At 48.5% G+C, this 18,249-nt stretch overlaps 1 protein-coding gene across 5 annotated transcripts; it reads right to left on the minus strand.

Annotated features, from left to right (window-relative positions):
• Positions 1–332: 332 nt before the first annotated feature.
• CEP68 (centrosomal protein 68) lies at positions 333–11,350 on the minus strand. Of its 5 annotated transcripts, none has more exons than XM_064446660.1 (7): positions 11,251–11,350; positions 6,593–7,018; positions 4,653–6,110; positions 3,205–3,327; positions 2,882–2,978; positions 1,880–2,034; positions 333–769 (listed from the first exon to the last, which is right to left on the minus strand). In XM_064446660.1, the coding sequence occupies exons 2-7, from the start codon at positions 6,971–6,973 to the stop codon at positions 719–721; spliced, it is 2,265 nt and encodes a 754-aa protein (XP_064302730.1). In that variant the 5' UTR covers positions 6,974–7,018; positions 11,251–11,350; the 3' UTR covers positions 333–718. The 5 variants fall into 5 exon arrangements, with proteins under 5 accessions (XP_064302730.1, XP_064302728.1, XP_064302726.1 ...); XM_064446658.1 differs by lacking the exon at positions 11,251–11,350 and adding an exon at positions 10,273–11,160 and having other exon boundaries at positions 4,653–6,107; XM_064446656.1 differs by lacking the exon at positions 11,251–11,350 and adding an exon at positions 10,273–11,160.
• Between the last annotated feature and the right edge of the window lie 6,899 nt (positions 11,351–18,249).

Genomic DNA, 18,249 nt, shown 5'->3' on the forward strand with positions numbered 1-18,249 from the left:
CTGCACGAGCTGTAAGAGCAGGAAAGGCACAACTCTTCACCCAGGGAAACCAGCACAGCAGCACTAACACAACTACTGCCAACAACTGCTAACAGCAGTTAATACGTAACCCTGTTCTTCCCTGAGTGTGCTCACCTGGTTACTTTTTTAATTGATATTCCTATATCTCTTTGTGTTTATGCACAAGAAAACAAAGTTAAATAGGCGCTGCTTCAGCAGGGAGTGATAATTATAAACAAGAGTTAGTTTGCTCCCAAGACCAGAAGGAGTTGCTGTTTCTTGGCTTCTAGCACCTAGTTTTGAAGAGCATAAACAAAACATGAGAACACAGCTATTGAAATCACATGGCTTTACTTAGAAGTGAGTTGCACAGCACACTCTGGATTACTCAGTTAAAAAAAACCCCACACGTTCCTGACATTTTGCTAACAGAAGGAATAGGTGACTAAAAAAAAAACCAACAAAAAAAAAATACATTAAAAACAACCCAAGGAAAGGCCAGCTGTACATTCTGCATGCAGAAAGCTCCCCAACATAGCACTAGTGGCGAGACATCCCAGTAGCCAATTAACTGCTGTGCAGCTTGCCTTTCTCAAGCCACAGTGAAAAAACAAACTGTGGTCAGGCTGGGCTGGCTAACATGGACCACTACAATCATACGTATTTGGCATTTCTGCAAGACGTGAAGGAAGTGCTTTGGTGCGTGCTGCAGGTCTTCTCAGCCATCCCGAGACTGGCTAGCACCACCCAGGTCAGTTAGAGGCAGCACCTGCAAGTAAATTGATGAATTTTGCTGCTGTGCTTTGGCTGCAAACACACATATGCTACACATAACTCACCAGCACATATGCTCAGTCATTGATGAGTATTCTGTATATTTAGCAATTTAAAAAAAAAACCCAACCAACAAACTAAACAAGCTATAGCTACTCTCCTGTAAAGCACTGGAAATAAAATTTGGTGTTGCAAAAGGGAAAAATTAAGGCATGCCATGGCATTGGGCCATGGGGAAATCACTGGGCTGAGCTAATGGCAGTGGGGGTGGGAGTGGGGCAGGGTGATCCTGCAGTGCCTGAATTCCTACCTCTTGGTGTGCCTAAGCTGTTACAAGACTTCCTGCACCGCTGGCCCCAGTGCCCATGGTTGTGTCGTACACAGTTCTATAGTGATTCCTGATCACAGTGTGAGTGACTGAGGGACATGGCAGTGCACGGCTGACCCCGAAGTACGCTGCTGTGACTGCCCTCAAACACCACGCACCCCACCAACCCCCCCCCACACTAATGCTCCCACCCTGCCCTCTTGAAACACTTTTGGCTCTGCCGTTTTATTTGCAGGAAAATGGTCAAGAAATCAGCAAACATTTTCTAGCTCATATTTTACCCCTGAATTCACTTGCTTCCCTTTCCCACTATGACATGGCAAGCAGAATTGTTCTTTGAAAAAAAAACAAACCACCCACCAAAAACCAACCACCCCAAACAAACAAACAAACAAACAAAACCATGTCCCATCTTCCCTCTGCTGCCGAAGTGATTTTGGTAGGGCAGCTGTCTGTGCGGGCCTGCTGCCATCCCCTCCACCCTGACAGTGACCTGCCAGCTCCCCGGGTCCCTCTGAGGAGCTGCCATCACACGCATCATACTCTTGGGTTTCATCAGCTGGTTCACCAATACACTGCTCTTCCCTGGCACACATTTAAAGATGATGGGGCATGCCTTTTGAGACTGCCCTTGCTTTCGTCTCCTTTTAGGCTTTCCAAACATCAGATGAAAAGAAATCGTAATAATAAAGCCTGATGGACAGTGTTTGTCTTCCTATGCTTCCCTCCCTCTCCCCTCCCTGCTGTGGAAAGGCTGTTTTGCCCCTCCCTGCTTACCCACTGAGCAGCCGTCTGCTGCACCCCCTCATCCTCCATCCCATCCTTGGCCTCCACGGGACCCACAGCAGCTAGAACGGACTCGTACAAATGCTCCGCGTGGGTTTCTAGCTCTTCTGACTGTTTTGCAATCAAACCCAGCGTGTCTTTCAGAGCTGGAAAACAAAACCTACGATGGCAGTGGTCGTAATGTGACAATTCATCTCTGCAAGAGCACTAGGAGAGTTCCACTTGGTCAGGCAGACTATCAAGTGTTAGAAATCAATAAGCTGATCTTCATCCCATCCAAGCTGCAATGCAGTTTGGAAGGGATGAGGAGCAACCTAGGAGGCTCCAGGTTTAGAGTGAAGGCACAGAAATAGGGGCTTCCAAAGGAAACCTTTGGGAGTGTGTAGGAAAGCCCATTAACACAGCACTCAACCACTAAAGCCCCTTTGGTGACTGCAGATGCAGCCCACCCTTTAGAAATCCTGTGTGCAGGATGCGCTACATCACCAGAGCGAATGCCCAACGCGTGCCATGCTACAAGCCAGGCTGGGCTGTCTCCCCAGATTGGCTGCTGGCACCAGCCCCAGGATGCACCAAGTGCAAACAGGGTGGGAGAATCACCTGCTGCACTGGACAAAACCATCTCCCCTCAGCTGCAGGCCGACAGCATCCCACAGCCCAGTGGGAACTGGCCATGCTACGGTTAAGATGAAAACCTAAGTAGTGACCCATAAGAGGCAGAAACACATCCATCACCCAGGATGGATGGCACAGCTCAAGGCAAGAGTCAAGGCATGGTGCAGCTGAAAGCACTGGGAGTTATAACCTCCCAAGTCACCTCACCTCCAAGTCTCTGGACAGCAACAGAGGCATAAAACCCTTTTTCATTCCCATACAGCTGCTGAACAGCAAACTCTGCCCACTGCTTCCTGCCCCCACATGGGGCCAGGGATTTCAGGGGTCAGGCGCTATGGCCAGCATCACCTTGAGCTCTGCTCAAGCACTCCTCCTCACCTGGCGAATTTGATGCCATGCAGTCAAGGAGAGCTTCTCCCCTCTCCAGCACACTCTCTGTCAGGCTCCGGTGGCTGGCCACGTCTTTCCTGAACTCCTGGGAAGGGAAGGAGAAGAGGAGCGCTGCTTAGGAGGGTTTTTTGGAAGAGACGTGCCTGTGCCAGGTTGCCAAGGGAGCAGTTTCCTAGTGTTCCCAGATACAGCTTTGCACACCTGATGCACCCTGCATGACCCTCCTGGACTGTGCCAGAGGTATCTTGCTTTGTGCTGCTGGCTGCCAGCAGTGCTGAAGAGGCAGAAGCAAAGCCAGCGGTGATACCTACCAAGCAGCGGTGCAGCGATGCCTTCAGGCTCTCAGCGTCTGGCGAGGCTGGGACCCAGCTGTTGGTGATGTCCGCGACGTTGTACAGCCAACGAATTAGCTCTTCCAGCTGGCAGCAAAACATCTACTTAACAAAGCATAACAAAAGGGGTTACTGATCTGTTTCTGAAGCAAAGATATGGCAGGGACAGCAATTGGTGAGCCAGTGGTGTTTCAGAAAGCATCTGCCTCCCCTCAGCACACAAATATCCCTAAGTTTGGGAAACCAAGGGTTGACAGAAAAAAAGGAAAAAAAAAAGGTAAAAAACAAATTAAACCCCTAAACACACCCCAAACCTGTGTAGCAAGTATTGAGGGTCACCATGAAATGGCTGCTATGGAGTTGTGTTGGAAGGCAGAGGCACCCAGGCTGAAGGAAGGCGGTTGCCTCCACTACCTCCCAGACGAGACACCCTCTGCCTCACTGGAGCCACGCAGTTAATTTGCAGTTGCTCTTCCCCAAGGGTTCGTCTCGTTCAATTAAGTGCTTTCATTTATTTTTAAAGCGTCTCAGTAAAGGATTATTTTTGTAAGATGCTGCACAAAACCCTGGGGCCTCTGCTCTCACCAGAATCAGACTTGCAGCTCTGCTCCTGCTCCTCAGAAGTCAGGGTTTTGCTATAAAGCTGAGCTGCTTCTCCCTGGCACCATGATTTGGGGCGACAGATACATCCTAATGCTGACCCTTTCAAACTGGCAGAGTTATTCCATACAAGAGGGGGAATGAGGTGCACTGGTGTTTGCAGCTATGTGCATGATAATATTTACTCTCTTGCAAACAGCTCAGCATCACTTCCAAATTCAGCCCAGGGCTGGGGTGGGGAAGAAGACGGAGGGGAGCAATCCCTGCTGTCCGGGGAGCACAGCACAGGTGTTAGGATGGCCACGAGGCATCATTTGCCCGAAAAACAGAAATTCACAAAATAATCAGGAAACTCTTCAGAGAAACCCCGCCAGTTCTGCCTGGCCTTATTATGCCCTTTAGTAGGACCCAGCCTGGGGACGATGAGTGAGCCTGGGCTGAAGGGCAAGGCTGGCCATGCCGCATTTAAATAGCCAGAATGCTGGAGCAGGCAGCAAGCGTGGATTTCATGCTGGTCCAGCCCTGACCATGCCTCTTGCACTGTGATGGTGCAGCAGCGCTGCAGGACAGGCGGGCTAAGGGAAGCCAAGCACCACGTTTCCACTGAGCCCAGCCCCACAATGCTGAGCCCTGGGAAAAGCAAGATGGGCTCTTGCTCCATCAGAAGAAATTATCTGCTCTGCTGAGCCTCCCTGGATAAACTACTACCAGCTGCCAGGCACCAAACATCATGCAGAAGTGGAAGCCTTAATTAATTGTGCCATAAATACAGGCACATTTTATGCAAGACGTTCCCATAATAAAGTTTACTTCTGGTCTCATCCTACCTTAACACACTGGGAAAGGGACTCGCTCTGCTGGCTCTTCTTCAGATGCCCCTTGACTCGTGGTTCATTTAGGTATGTCCCATCCAATGTGTCCCTGAGACGGGTCGGCAGATGAAGCCCCCGCAGAGGATCCCTATGGATCTGGCTACCCAATTCAGTATTTTCCCAGCTGAGCTTTCGAGAGCTGCAGGGGTGCCACAGCCCAGCAAAATCCTCAATATTCCCTCTTTTGTCCCTGCCACCCGCTTCTCCAAAAGGAGCCAACTTGGATAAAAAGGGCTGCGTGCTGTCGCTGTGACGTGGGAAGTTATGATGGTCCTGCCCAGGCATCCTTATAGTTAAGGAAAGATTGGACAGAAACTGAGACAGCCTTTCCAGCTCCCGCAGTCTTGGAGGCAGGGAGAGAAATTCTTCATCACCCTCCCACTCTTTCCTCAGGGGGAGCACTTGTGTTGTAGGTAAAAACCCATTTGCACTTTTCACCTGCCCTTTGTAGTTTGGAAAGGGGGTCCCTCTGGAACACCAGCTTCTCCCATCCACAGCAGGGTGGCCAAATGAACCTGGCCCAGCTGACTCCCTTGTTACATCCTTAGCAAGACCTCTAGATGGATGAGAGGAAGCACTCTTTGCAAAGGACGCTTTTGCAATAGGTAAAGGTTCATCATATGAGCCAGCTCCTGAGCAGCCTCTTTTTCCAGGCCCCGGGATGGAGAACCTCTCTGCAGAGGCCATAAACCTCCAACGTCCATTTTCTCCACTTCCCTGAGCCTGCCCACTGCGGCTGTAGATGCTGGTGGACCTTGACGTGCCCTCGGGGGAAAGTGAAAAGCTGTCCAAACCTATTCCTGAGTCACGGAAGAAAGGCTCCGGCATCTTTCCCAGCTTGTATCTTGGCTTCAGTGGATAAGCATAATCCAGCAAGTCCTCGTACTCTTTATTGGGGTTCCAGTGGGGCGAGTGACGGTCTGGAGATGGGGGTAATGAATCCGGTATGGCACACGCCCAGTAATCGGCTTGGTAGGATGACATCTCTCTGATGCAATCCACTGTGCTGTGGTCATGAAGCAGAGGACTGAAGAGCTTACGTGCCCGCGGCGCCCTGCCTTCTGCCGCACCCCACCGACAGCACAGGTCCCGGGCGGCAGTGGTTGCAGGAGACCGCACGTCCGTGCTGGCCAGCAAGCTTTGGGACGGCTCTTCGGAGAGGCCGTTTTCTTCTGAAGACAGAGTGGAGAAGCTCAATGCGGAGCAGCTCCGCAAGGCACTCTCGGGGCTGGTTTGGGTTTGGGGCCGCAGGGGCTCTGGGGTGGAGGAAAATGGGGATTGAGCTCCCAGCCTTCGGCTCTGCCGGCTGGCACGGGCATCATGGCAGGCACCAGCAAGGCTGCTCTCCTCTGCAGAGCTGCACCGGCTGGGAGGGCTGGATGCTGCCTCCCAACAGCCTGATGCCTTCACCTGCTTGAGGGTGGAGGGAAAAAGGAAAAGGAGAGAGAGAGACGCATAGAATGAAGCACAGCATCAAGGCAAAATGCCCCTTTGTGCCAGGACATGGAGATAAAAGCCCAGCCCTTGACCCACCACAAGGGAAGAGGAACTCTGTTCCATCTGTGGGACAGCATGCAGCTGCCCAGAGCCTGGAGTGGGGCTTGTTTATAAGGAAAGGCATCCCGAGGGCTTGGGAAGCTGCATAAGGCATTTGGCAGCAAAGGCACTTCTCTAAGGAGCCCTGTCCCAAGCCACTTTCTAGCGCTCTGGTGACAACAGCTCAGGTGTTGGAGCCCAAGCCCTTCCCTACTGCGTGGATTAGCCCAGGGCTGGGGTGGGCACACTCAGGCTGGAGCAGACGGAAAGCCCTTGCTAGCACAGCCCAGCAAACAAGTCCCCACCTTGCCCGAGACCTTACAGTGATGCAGCAACACCTGTATGTACAACCCTCTGACCTGCTGCTCTTCTGAGGAGAGGAACTGGTGGCTAACATGACGAGGCACATCACTGTCGGCAGCTCTATAAATTAACGTCTCTGTCTCCAAGAGGCTGGCTCTTGCTCTGGGAAATCTGGATGCAGATGCTGAAGACACTTCTTGGCGGTAGCTTGAGTCCCCCTGGGTAACACCAGTGGTCAAGCGACTGCATCTGCTCATTGCCACACTCTTTGTCCCTTGCGGGCAGGGCTTGGCTTCTTCTGGCCCTAAAAGCCGGCGCAGGCTGTCTGCTAGCTCTGGGTAGTCTGTCTCCATCTCTGCGCAGTCCCACCTACCATCGCCCTTGGCCTGCCTGCTCAGTGAGGCTTCAGAAAGTGATTTTCCCACATCCACGGCCATCGGGACAGAACTTCTTCTGCAAGACGATGCCAAGCCTCGGGCTCTCTGAAATACACAACATACGGTAGCAGCAACTCGCCATACCCTCTCATCTCCATGCCAAGTAAAGGAACTGGGTATGTCTAATAACTAAGACCTTAAGCACATTTGGGTCAGACCCCCAAAATCGTAAAATCGCATCTTGGTGCGTCAAGTGGGACAGACGAAAGAGCAAACAGACCTTTGTGTCTGAGCAGTATTTTCTGTTTTCGAGGACATGATACACAAGGAAAATCTAAAGCTCTGGCCACTCTAGAACAAACCTGTGCTTTACACCTTGCCAGCACAGCGCAACTGTCTCCTGAAATAATGGCCAATCTCCCAAACAGTTTGTGTACCACGAGGTTTCTGAGCCCAAATAAGACATCATTAGCTACGACATAAAGCACCATCTGGCTGAGTCCTGAAGGCTGTTGGGGTGGAAAGTTGAGGGTTTTTTAAGAGACAAACTCAAAACCTTGAAATGGAAGCCACCCAGAAGTAAGAAGTGTATATAAAAAAAATTAGAGGGGAGGTAGAAGAACATAAAACCCAAACTTGGTGCTTAGCTCTGCAGCTTCTACTTCAACTAATGAAGTTAACTCTTTGTGAAATTAATTAATAGAAAAACTTGCTCAACCGGTGACACATTTTCAGCCAAGCCCATTGCATCTTGCTGCAAATCCTTCTACGTGAGATATTTTTTCTCAGAGCCTGAACCCAGGTGCTGCACACAAGGAGGTGCTGCACCACCACCCTTTTGCTGCCCACGCTGGACTCAAGTGAGGAGCTGCAGCAGGACGACCAATGACCCAGATCAAAACGACTGAATGCCGCACACAAGGGACCTTGTTTTGTGAACAGCCAGGCACCCTGCTTGCGTTCACCAAGCTAGGAGGACCCAAAAATACTCTCAACACAAATGACACCTTGCGGGCTCCCTGCAGAGCACCAAAACCAGCACTGCCAAAATCCCCACGCATAGGCTCTGTGCCACTCCGTCACAGGTGGGCAACCTCAGAGCCCTGGGAATGCCAAAACCTCTTCCAGCAACCCCAGTCCAAACCAGGGTGCCAGCATTAGGAAAATACCACAGAGTGGTTTTGCTGGTACTCACCCAGCTAGTGCCGGGCTAGCGATGGAGAGGCCAGCCAAGGCAGCATAAGCAGCAAACTCAACTTGAAAAGAAACTTTAAAAAAAAAAAAAAGTATTCCCAAACAATACTTGGAAGTGGGAAACAAGCTGATACGCACACCCTCCGTCAGCTCTTTTGTCACAATCTCGTTTTATGATCCACCCCTCTGGTGACCGGGGTTTTCCCACGGGCAGAGCCTATCCACTGAACAAAGAGCAGCGGGGCGACGCGCCGGGTCTCCAAGGGAGACTGAATCCCTGGCACAACCCGAAGCAGGCACCGCAGCTGCCTTCCCCCTCCCTGAGAGCCGGCAGCCCATGCAACTGCTGGGCAGCTATATTTGGTGTAGCGGCAGCTGCGGAGAGGGCGAGGAGGCCCTGGGCTCTCCCAGCTTTCTACACAAGCCATGTCCCTCTGCCGACAGCTGGACTCACCCACGTGGTCACTTAAATCGCTACCAAATACAACCCTACGCACATCATGTTACCCTGAAATTGACAGTATTGCTCTTTTTAAAAAAAAAAAATAAATGCTGTATATCCAAACAAAAAGACACAGTAATTGCAATAAATGTAACTGATAAACCTACCCCTGCTAAATTCCCTACATGTTATATAACAACATACCATTAAAATATATGTAAGCATATATATCTTGTTTAACAGAAGGTAGATTTCAGATGCTAACAGTGCGAGTATCCCAAACCACTCATGAACCCATATGTGTTTCCCAGATAGCTTGTCCACGATTTCTTATAGATTTTTAAGGCCAGAGGTCTCCTGGCAGCCCCCAATGACCTGCCAGCCTTCATCAACTGCCATTTGGTCCATCTGAATTAGTCTTGTTTAGACAGTCATGCAAGCAAGTATTAGCAAATCAAATGCCAAATCCAACTTACAGGTGATTTAAATGCCCAGAAAATCCCCTGAGATATATTTGTTTACCGGCTTTGAAAGCCAGGGCCTTGGCAGCAAGGAGAAGCGATGCTTGCTGGTTGGATTCCTCCTCTTCCAACCAAAACCTAATGAGCAAAAAGCTGCCGGGGTGACAGATCACAAGGCACCACATATTAAATTCCAGGATCCATTTCAAAGCCATACCACCTGCTTCAAATTCACCATTTTGGGTGATTTCCTCCATGACAAGCACCAAGAGATTCAGCAGGGAACATCACTAATTATCATGACATGAACCGGCACCTCACCGGCTCTAATTCCTCCTTGTATGTCCTGGCATCACTGTGCATCCAAAAATGATCCAGTAAATATAAACCTTAACAGAAAGGAGGGCACTGGACACCCGTAGCTTAGGTCATAAATGCCTCAACAATCAGTTCTGTTGTTGGGTATTGATTTAAAAAAAGCATATAAAAGAAAGAAAAGCTTAACAAGGCATCAAAGCAGACTTAAAAGTTTTAAATTGAATGCACAGTAATTAAGGATCGACTTCAGGACCTCTTTACTTTTAAGAAAACGCCACGTTAAATTCAAAGTGATGTTGAACATCACTGAATCCATCAGATTTAGTGCCTTGAGTCATGTTCAGTCAGCCTAAAAACAACTATAAAAAACATATATAAGCTTGACCTTAAAGCTGAAAAGCATGTGTTAAGCAACAATAAAAAAATTATAGGTCACAACCCATCTGCTATTTTTGTAACTGTATGCAGGAGCACAGAGGTTGAACTATTCTGAACTTTCAAGACTATTCGTTGATCTTATGGATGCAGTATGCAGCGATATATGTTTCTACGATGCCATCAGTCTTCAAAAAAAGAGCAAGTGCTGGTTCGCAGGTTCATTAAGTCTCCAGAAACTATCTGGAAGCTAAAGAGAAACCAGGAAACCTGCCAATACACACCAGTGAGGATAAATCTGCTGATTTCAGAATTTATAAGGATATTCAAAGGGCCACCAGAGATTTCACTGCATTTTTCAAGTCTCTAATTCAGGCAGCTAATTGCAATTAATTTCAGGGGGAGCGGACATCCAACCACACTCGGATGCAAACCAGACAGGGAAGTCACACGCACCCTGTATGCAGAATGATCAGGCAAAAAGTTGTATTTCAAAATAGAACGAAAATGCTAATGCCTCTAAGTGCAACTCCCAGCCACAAGAGAATCTAGAAAATAAGGTTTCTCACCATTTTCCAAGAAAACTGTAAAAATTCAGAGGTCAGGTTCCCAGCTGCAGCGACACATCAAGGTTAACCCTCCCGACAGGACGAAGCAAGCGTAAATCCTTGGGCAGGACTGACACGGCTACGAAGAGGGACGTACGATCCCAGCTTTAGGCATGGCAGAAACTTTCCACTAGCCTTAAAACCACAGGAGAACAGCCAGAAATCCCAGCTACACCCAAGCCCTCGGTTGTCTCGCCAGCGATAGGGCGGCCCAGGAATGGCAACCGTGGCCAGTGGGTATTTTTTAAGATAACAGATGAAGAGAGTGGCTGTTTCATTCATTTCCACAGGGAAGGTCCACAGGAATCTCTCAAGACCAGAGATCGTCCCTGACCTTTTCTGTGTTGACACAAGCAAATTGCCTGCCGAAGAGCGGCACAAAGCCCAGCGAACGACACGAGCTCTGTCCCAGCGAGTGACGTCCCACTGCCCGTGGGTATCACTCGGCTGGGTGATAAAAGCAACAAGAGCAGCCGACACTGAGCGTTTCCATCGCCCACCAGCCCTGCTTTTGCTGGGGAATGGGTTTTTTTTGTTGTTATTTTGGGAAAAAACACACTGCTCTTGCCTTTAAGGCCTGCGGGAGCTAAGTTTTGATACTTTCTTGCTCCTCTTCTTGCATACTTTCTGCCCGAAAAGCCTTTCCACAGCTGAAAAAATGACAGATTAACAAAAAAACACCGAAAAAAAGGCAATAAAGCTGATGAGCCACCGCACCCTGGGGGTGCCCTGAACCGCTGCCGACGCGGATGCGACGCGACGCGCCACGGGGAACGGGGACGGGCTTCCTACGCCGAAGGCGCCCGCTCCCCCCAACACCACGGCGCCCCCTGGGACCCCCGAGCGCGGCGCGGCGCCCCCCGGCCCTGCTCCCCGACCCCCCCCCGCCCCGGCCCTGCTCCCCGACCCCGCCGCCCCCGGCCCTCAGCCCGCACCTACCCCGCGGCAGCCGCCACCGCCGCCCCGCCCCCCGCCCCAGCCAATGGCGGCGGGGGTCGCGACGTCAGCAAGGGCGCCCTTGCGGACCCGCAGCCAATGGGAGCGGGGCGTGGCGCTGGGCCCCGCCCCGGCTTCCCCCAGTGAGAGGCGGGGAGCGGCCGCCCCGCCTCGGCCTCGGCCCCGCTCCGACCGCGATCCCCGGCCCCGGCCCCGGCCCCGCTCCGGCCTTCGGCCCTTGGCGGAACAAATTACCCGCCCCGGGGCCTTGAGGAGTCCCCCGGACCGGCGGGTGCCGCCGTTGCGGGAGCACCATCGCCTCCGGCGCCCTTGAGGAGCTTGTTGCAACTTCAGGGTGTTGCCTTTTATCCTGTGTATTGACCTTTCCCGGGCCTAAGCAATGCGCTGGCAGCCTCCGCTCCTCTGCGGGCGTTGCCGTGCTGTTTCTGGGGTGGAAAACCATCTAAAATCGGTATTGCGTGAGCAACGATCATACATGTAACCGCAAATGGATTTTAGCACCCTACAAGCGCAACAGCAAGCCCCTTCAGCAGGCGGGAGGAGGTCCCGGTGCAAGGCCTCCCGCCCTCGCAGCAGAGTTTGCCCAGGGCCTGGCTGTCGGATGCTGGTCCCGGCCATTTGGGCAGCTTTCTGTGTCGAGTCAGCGTGCCACATGTTAAGTGGGCTCCTCTGGGGTTTATACCCAGCCAGACCCCTCTTTGGCAGATGGAGCAGCAGTATCCCAACACATGCCCATGTCCTGTAGAAGAGACAAACCTTTTCCCTTGTTTCTGTCCATAGGCTGATTCTGGGTTTTGCCTGCATCATCTGCTCCTGGAGCTTATTTCTTGGGTAATGCTGAGATTTCCTAGAGGTCAGTTATCTGATGAAGCACTTTATGAACGACATTACTGCCAGCTTTAGGCTATGAAGGACCAAAGAGACGTCTCGGGTTTGCTCAGCAGGCTGGTGGCAGGGTGAGGCGAATAACACAAGTATCCCAAGCCCCTGGCTAATGCTTCGAGTTGCTGGCCACACTCCTCAGCCCCACAGTGTGCTCCAGCTCTGTCACCCCCAGTATGACAGTCCAGATTCCCAGCTGCTATGACCCTGGTTTATTCTATGGACCTTAATGGAACTGGCCCCATTTACCATCCTAGAGGATCTTGCTTTTTCTCTCTAGAGAAACAGAGTGGGAGTATCTTTTTCAGGGCTGCTTCAAAAAGCAGAGTTGTAATGCTGCGGTTTAACATGGTACAGCGCTCCCAGAAGAACTCGCAGCCAAGAAAAAGCCCACATCATCTCTGTTCCTGCATAATATTTCTATATTTGGGGTTTATTTGATGAATATTACAGCAGGTCTTCTGGAGGGCTGCCTCAAATGCACAGTTCTGAGAGTCCACTTTTTGTTGGAATTCATGCAGGCAAAGCCCTTGTGAAAGAAAAGTCTCTTAAAAATGTTGTTTATTGCTAATTGTCCAGGGAGCCAGTTGCTTGCCAGTAGAGGCCGTGCTGATTTCAGGCGAGTCAAAAGGCTGAAGCAAACATGGATGGGTCATGATTCATACCCAGGCTCGGCTGTTTTTAGCTGATTTAAATTACTTGCAAGCTGCCAGACATTGTTCTCCGAGCTGAATAGCGCTCAGCTGCAGTCTCCGCCCCGGCAGGAAAGGTTCACATCCTGTTCTGCCTCCGATCAAATGAGTGCCAGGATGTCTGCAGGAACAGCCAGAGTGCTGCAAAATCTTTCCCCTCTCCTTGGGCTAATGCTGAGAGGGTGTCAATAAACAAGGGGGAAATAAACTGGTGATCTAAAGGTGATTCATTAAAAATTGCAGGAAAATGATACTGGTTTTCATCTGCTGACATCTGTCTCTCTCTGCTAGGAACTTTGCTGAAGAGAAACTAGTTTATTCAATCTGCAATGTACGGTGAAAACCAGCCAAACTCACACCCAAGGTCACTCAAGGCTGGCAAAGACTAAAATGGATGGCTTCTTGCTAATTTGAGACCTCAGTGTTCTTTCAGACTTGCATTTTTTAGCAAGAAGGTTCTCCAGCAAAGACAAATTATTTCACCCAATCCGTGGATGGCAGCACTTCAGCAGTAGTCCCCATATCTATGACATGAAGTAGAGCTTGCTTATGATGATCAGATTTACAAGTGGTACATTTCTAGTATATGAGAAGCTGAGATAGGAAGTCTCCATTTTCTTCAAAAACTTCTACCTTCTTGGTGGGAATATCCATGTTTTTGTACAGAACCGGATCCATCAGGAGCACCAGCTCTATGTATCCTGTATTTTAATATGCCCATAACTGATGATGTGCTGTTATCCAGAGTTTTCAGCACATCAATTTGTAATTTATTTCTACCCTGAACGGTCTCAACCTTACAAGCCAGATAGTTAACACTCTGCGATGAAACCTGAAGCCTGGATGTGCACCATATGCTCTTGCATAGCATCTGCACTATCTTTGGCATCAAATTTCAGTCTCACAATGCAAATGTTTGGGATGGATGAGATGTCAGCAAATGCAGGGCTAGTACCTGACCTATTTGTTCCCAGAGCATTGCTAGCAATATTAATAGAGCACTGCATGAAAAGGAAAACTGGTTGTAATGCTTTGCCATCTTTTGGCCAGCAGTGTGGCATTATCTCTGGGGAGGATTTGCCTGCGTTTGGAAGATTATTCCATTTCTGATGCTGTGCTTCAAACAGCCAGAGATTTAATATTACATGTAACCTGTTAGTACACCTGCCTATCTTCCAGTGTTATCATCAAGGTGGGAAGGAGCTGCCACAAGCCGCCTTTACTTCTGTTGGCTACATCAAAATGATTGACATTATTCCTTTCCAGTGCTAAAATTGCTCAGACACTGATTTATAAAAATACCTATGTTGCAAGCGCTGCATTCCTCTCTTCTTAAGGACAGGCTGGCTGGCAAACTCTCTCACCTGTGGTTCTGGGCAGGAGCTGTCTTCATACAAACTGCTCAGGACTGTTTGCTGAGCACTCACTCTGCTTAACCCCTCTCTGAGAGGTGTTTGCAAGGAGACATCCTTCTCTTCTTGAGGTTAACAATCCTTTTCTTTTCCCCAGAGGTCAGGATTTCCACATCTTGGACTATTTAACCTTGTTCTTCTCTTGATTTTCAGTCTTTGGGCCATGTTTCTCTGAAGCTCAACACTTAAACCTGGTCCACAGCTCCAGCGTGGGCTTGGCTATGACGAGGCAAAACTGGTATGGTGGCCCAGGCTGTGTTCCTGTTTACACAGCCTGGTATATTATCTGCCTTATTCACAGCACAGGGCATTTGACTCATGCTTCTGACTGCCCACAACTTCCTGATCCTGCTCCTTAATCTACCGTTTTGCACCAGTATCAGTGCAGTTAATTACTGTCATCTAGATTAATTCTTTGCAGCCTCAGTTGCCCAGACCTTCTCTCAGTTTTTCCGATGTTGCTATGAATTTCAGCCCTGCACTCTTCCATGTTCCCAGACCTTCTCCTCCAGGCAGGACCTGCAGATTTTAATCTGTTCCAACATTTGTGTCACTAATCAACTACTTATGGTCCTGGACTTACAGTAGGCCCCTGAGGAATCCAGTCATTCAGCTAGACAGTCACTCTAGTAATGTCTAAATAAGGAGGTGCAAACTCAGCCATGTTGCTTTAGCTTCTTTATAAAGTCATGAGAAGACCCACTGAAAGCCTACAATCTTTCCCTCACTCTTCTAGATCATCATAGCTACTACTGTGCTATTACTAAGTATTTGCTAAAACAGGTAGCTGCTTCTTTTTCTTCCTGATTTTGGAGAAGCACCTGAAAATATGACTTAAGCCCATCCAAGGCAGCTGACAAATGAAACTTGTAATGCAGGATTAATGAAGAACAGAGAAAAAACTAGAGTTACATCTATGGTAGTGTCAAGATTGAGGTGCAGAGCAATGAACCCCAGTGCTACCAGCTGGGCCATTTCAGTTCTTTACCACTTGGTTGCTCAGCTGGACAGAGTGGCAGGATCTATCTCAAGAAAAAGGTCAAACAGAAATTGCACTTCTCCTTTCTGGCCACACGATGTACCCATCACACCATCAACAGTCTGGCTGGACAGCCAGCAACAGGAGACCCAGCCACAGTGTCTCATGTTTCAAGTTTCCATATTCCCCAAAAGCATCTCCTTACCTCTATCCAGGCCGTCTAAAACACCCACACAGCTGCAGATCAGGGCTAGGTCCTGTGGTGTAGAGGGGGATGAATGGGATGAAGCTGCTGTGGTCCGGACACTTGGCCTTTCCTCTTGTTGGATGGAGGTGACACATTGCTGTGAAATAAAAACAGAAGCCAGCTAGTCAAGAAGTGGTGGCACCTTTTGATCAATGTGCATTATAATGGACAATGAATAATTAATTTTACTTTTTAAATGTGAGATTTTACTGCTCCTTTCAGCGGGGAATGTGAGGGATTTCTTTTTCATTCCAATTACTGGCATTTCTTGGTCCTTTGTTGTTTGTATGGTGTCCTGAGCAGAACCAAGAGGCTCTTCAAAACCGGAGCTGGGATCTGCAGGAACCAGTCGTCAGCACAGAGATTTGTAAAAGAAATATTGGGACTGGTGTGAATGAAGATCTGTCTATGTAAGTATCAGAAGAAATAGCAGAGCAGGGGAGTTAAGAACAGCTTGTATTGTATGAATAATAACAAATCACAGCATTTGGAGCAAAAAAATTGAGACGTAGTTTTTGTCAAGCCCAGAAGGTCTGCACACCGGTAAGACCACAGCACACATAACTCATTTGTGAAAGACCCTCCTCTCTGATATCAGGATGGCAGCAGCCTATCACATCTCCCATTCCTTCTCCTGGCAGCCTAGTGGGAAGAGAGACTGCAGCAAAGGACCACCACAAAAAACAACTATTGATTCTCAAAGATTATTAAAGAACTGTTCCAAAACTGGGGGGTTTAGTGAGGATATGACAGCCATCATCCCTTGTTGTGTATGTTGCATGCAAGTGCTTGGGCCAGACAACTTGAACATATCTCATCACTTGTGAGCATGAGTGAATGAAATCTATAGGAGAAGTAGTGCGGGCAGGTAAAATCAGCCTACAATGTAAATAAAAACTGTAGTCCCCTTCTGTACATCTATAGATCTAGTAGACCTATACTGACTTTGGCAACACTAGTTTCCTACCTCAGCAAGAATGATAATGCTATAAGGAAAAAGCCCAGTGCCTTCAGGATGCTCAGTGAGTCAAATTACTCAAGCCGATTAACGATGCAGTACCAGGAAAGTTTAATCTTAACAGTTTGGCTGCTGTTGGTTGGAACCAACTCAGTTTGAGAGGTTTGAGCTGCGAATGTTTGTAGGCCTCCCTCAAACTCTAGTAGCTGTAGGCATCGCCATCTAATTATACTCTAGCACACCACGGTGAAGAGAATCCAGATCTGCCTGATTGTGTACATGTTTTGGTGACACAGTAATTACAGTAATTTACATTGCATTGCTGATCGCTATCCTGCGGAGGGGGTGAAGTCCTGTTACCCAAGCCTATGGAGTGGTTTTGCGTTGCATCTCTCATCCTAGGTTTCAGAGCCAGTTTGTAATTTGCCTGGTCCCTGGCATATATTTTCACAAACCTAAACCTTAACATCATGAGGATAACTTTCAAAATGTGGAAATAAATTCCAGCTGCTACCCTACCTGCCCAGTCTAAAACCACAGGTATCTTCTGTAGCATGTTGGCTCAACTCTGACATCCAAGGTGCAAGAACTTGCAAGAAGAGCAAGTTAACTGTAAGCTCGCCAAGCTATTTTCATGCCCATTATACCTCGTGAGACTCCTGAGACATACAACATACTTGTATGTCTGCTTGAATACTCAGGATAGGAAGATAGCAGAGATTTTATTTTCAACAAGCAAGCATCAGTCTACATATTTAGAAGATGACCTGTTAGCACAGGAATACCACACAAGCTGTTTAACCCCAACCATTCATTTCACAGCGGAACAAAATGGTTTTGTCTTCCATTTAACTAACTCACAAACCACTTCCCTTGTATCGATCTTAATCAGACAAACTAGGGATTAAAAAAAAAAAAAAAGGACGAATCTGTTCTTTGGCCATAATTGAATTTCCTCTGCAAATATTAAGTTACAACAATAACAGTGGGTTTTGTTATAAATTTATTTTTAAATGCTTTTCTTCATGTGAACTAGACAAATGGGTGTCACCTCCCTATAGCTTTTCAGAAGGAAGAAGTGAGAGTATTTTCCCGTAAACTCTCTTCCTCTTAAAAAAAGATGAAATTTTTAAGAAATTGGAAAGCATGTGGCCAGACTGGTAGGTGGTGGTAGAAAATCAAAATAAAGTCATTGAACTTTAATAAGAATGTCTTCCAGTTTTTGTCTTTCATGAAATACCATAAGAAACTATCTGTTTTGGTTGGCATTAATAATAATGCCTAGCAAGCTCCAGTAATGTCTTGCTTGAGTCAGCTGGGACTCAGTCTAAGGCTGGACGCAGCTCTCATTAAAGACAAGCATGCATTCTGCATTTTTCCATGGGTCTCATAAAGCTTCATGTGTTTCAAATGGTGAGGCACTAGGGCTATGACAACCACCACTTAGAAGACTTCAGAAAACCTGCTTGTTCTAGGCAGCAGCCATCTCTGTACCCAAAGCTGACATTTGAATGACTAAGGGCTAAGGTTCAAGAGGGCTTCTCTGTTAGCTCACTGGTCTAGCATTCCTCCAGGTATCTCCTCGGGGTTTCAGCGAGGAAATGAGAAGACAAAGACACAACCATGGGGTCACAGAGGCTTTTTGGAAACCACCACATCGATGGTTTCATAAAATTCACCTACCAAGACATGATACCAGCCACAACCTGTAAGTCATACGTGGGCAGGTCCTTCAAATTATATTTCTGGTGCTTGCAATTTTTTGCAAATTTGCACCCTTGTCTATTAGTTCTGGGGCCAGAATTTAATGC

This window comes from Phalacrocorax carbo, chromosome 3 (genome assembly GCF_963921805.1).
Source record: "Phalacrocorax carbo chromosome 3, bPhaCar2.1, whole genome shotgun sequence".
NCBI lineage: Eukaryota > Metazoa > Chordata > Aves > Suliformes > Phalacrocoracidae > Phalacrocorax > Phalacrocorax carbo.

Excerpts from the sequence above, each read along its gene's own strand:
- CEP68 (XM_064446656.1), bottom strand. Across the intron at positions 6,111-6,592 it reads TCTCCTCAGAAGAGCAGCAG|CAGGTGAAGGCATCAGGCTG; the intron begins GTCAGAGGGTTG and ends TCCACCCTCAAG. Across the intron at positions 2,035-2,881 it reads CATGGCATCAAATTCGCCAG|CTCTGAAAGACACGCTGGGT; the intron begins GTGAGGAGGAGT and ends TTTGTTTTCCAG.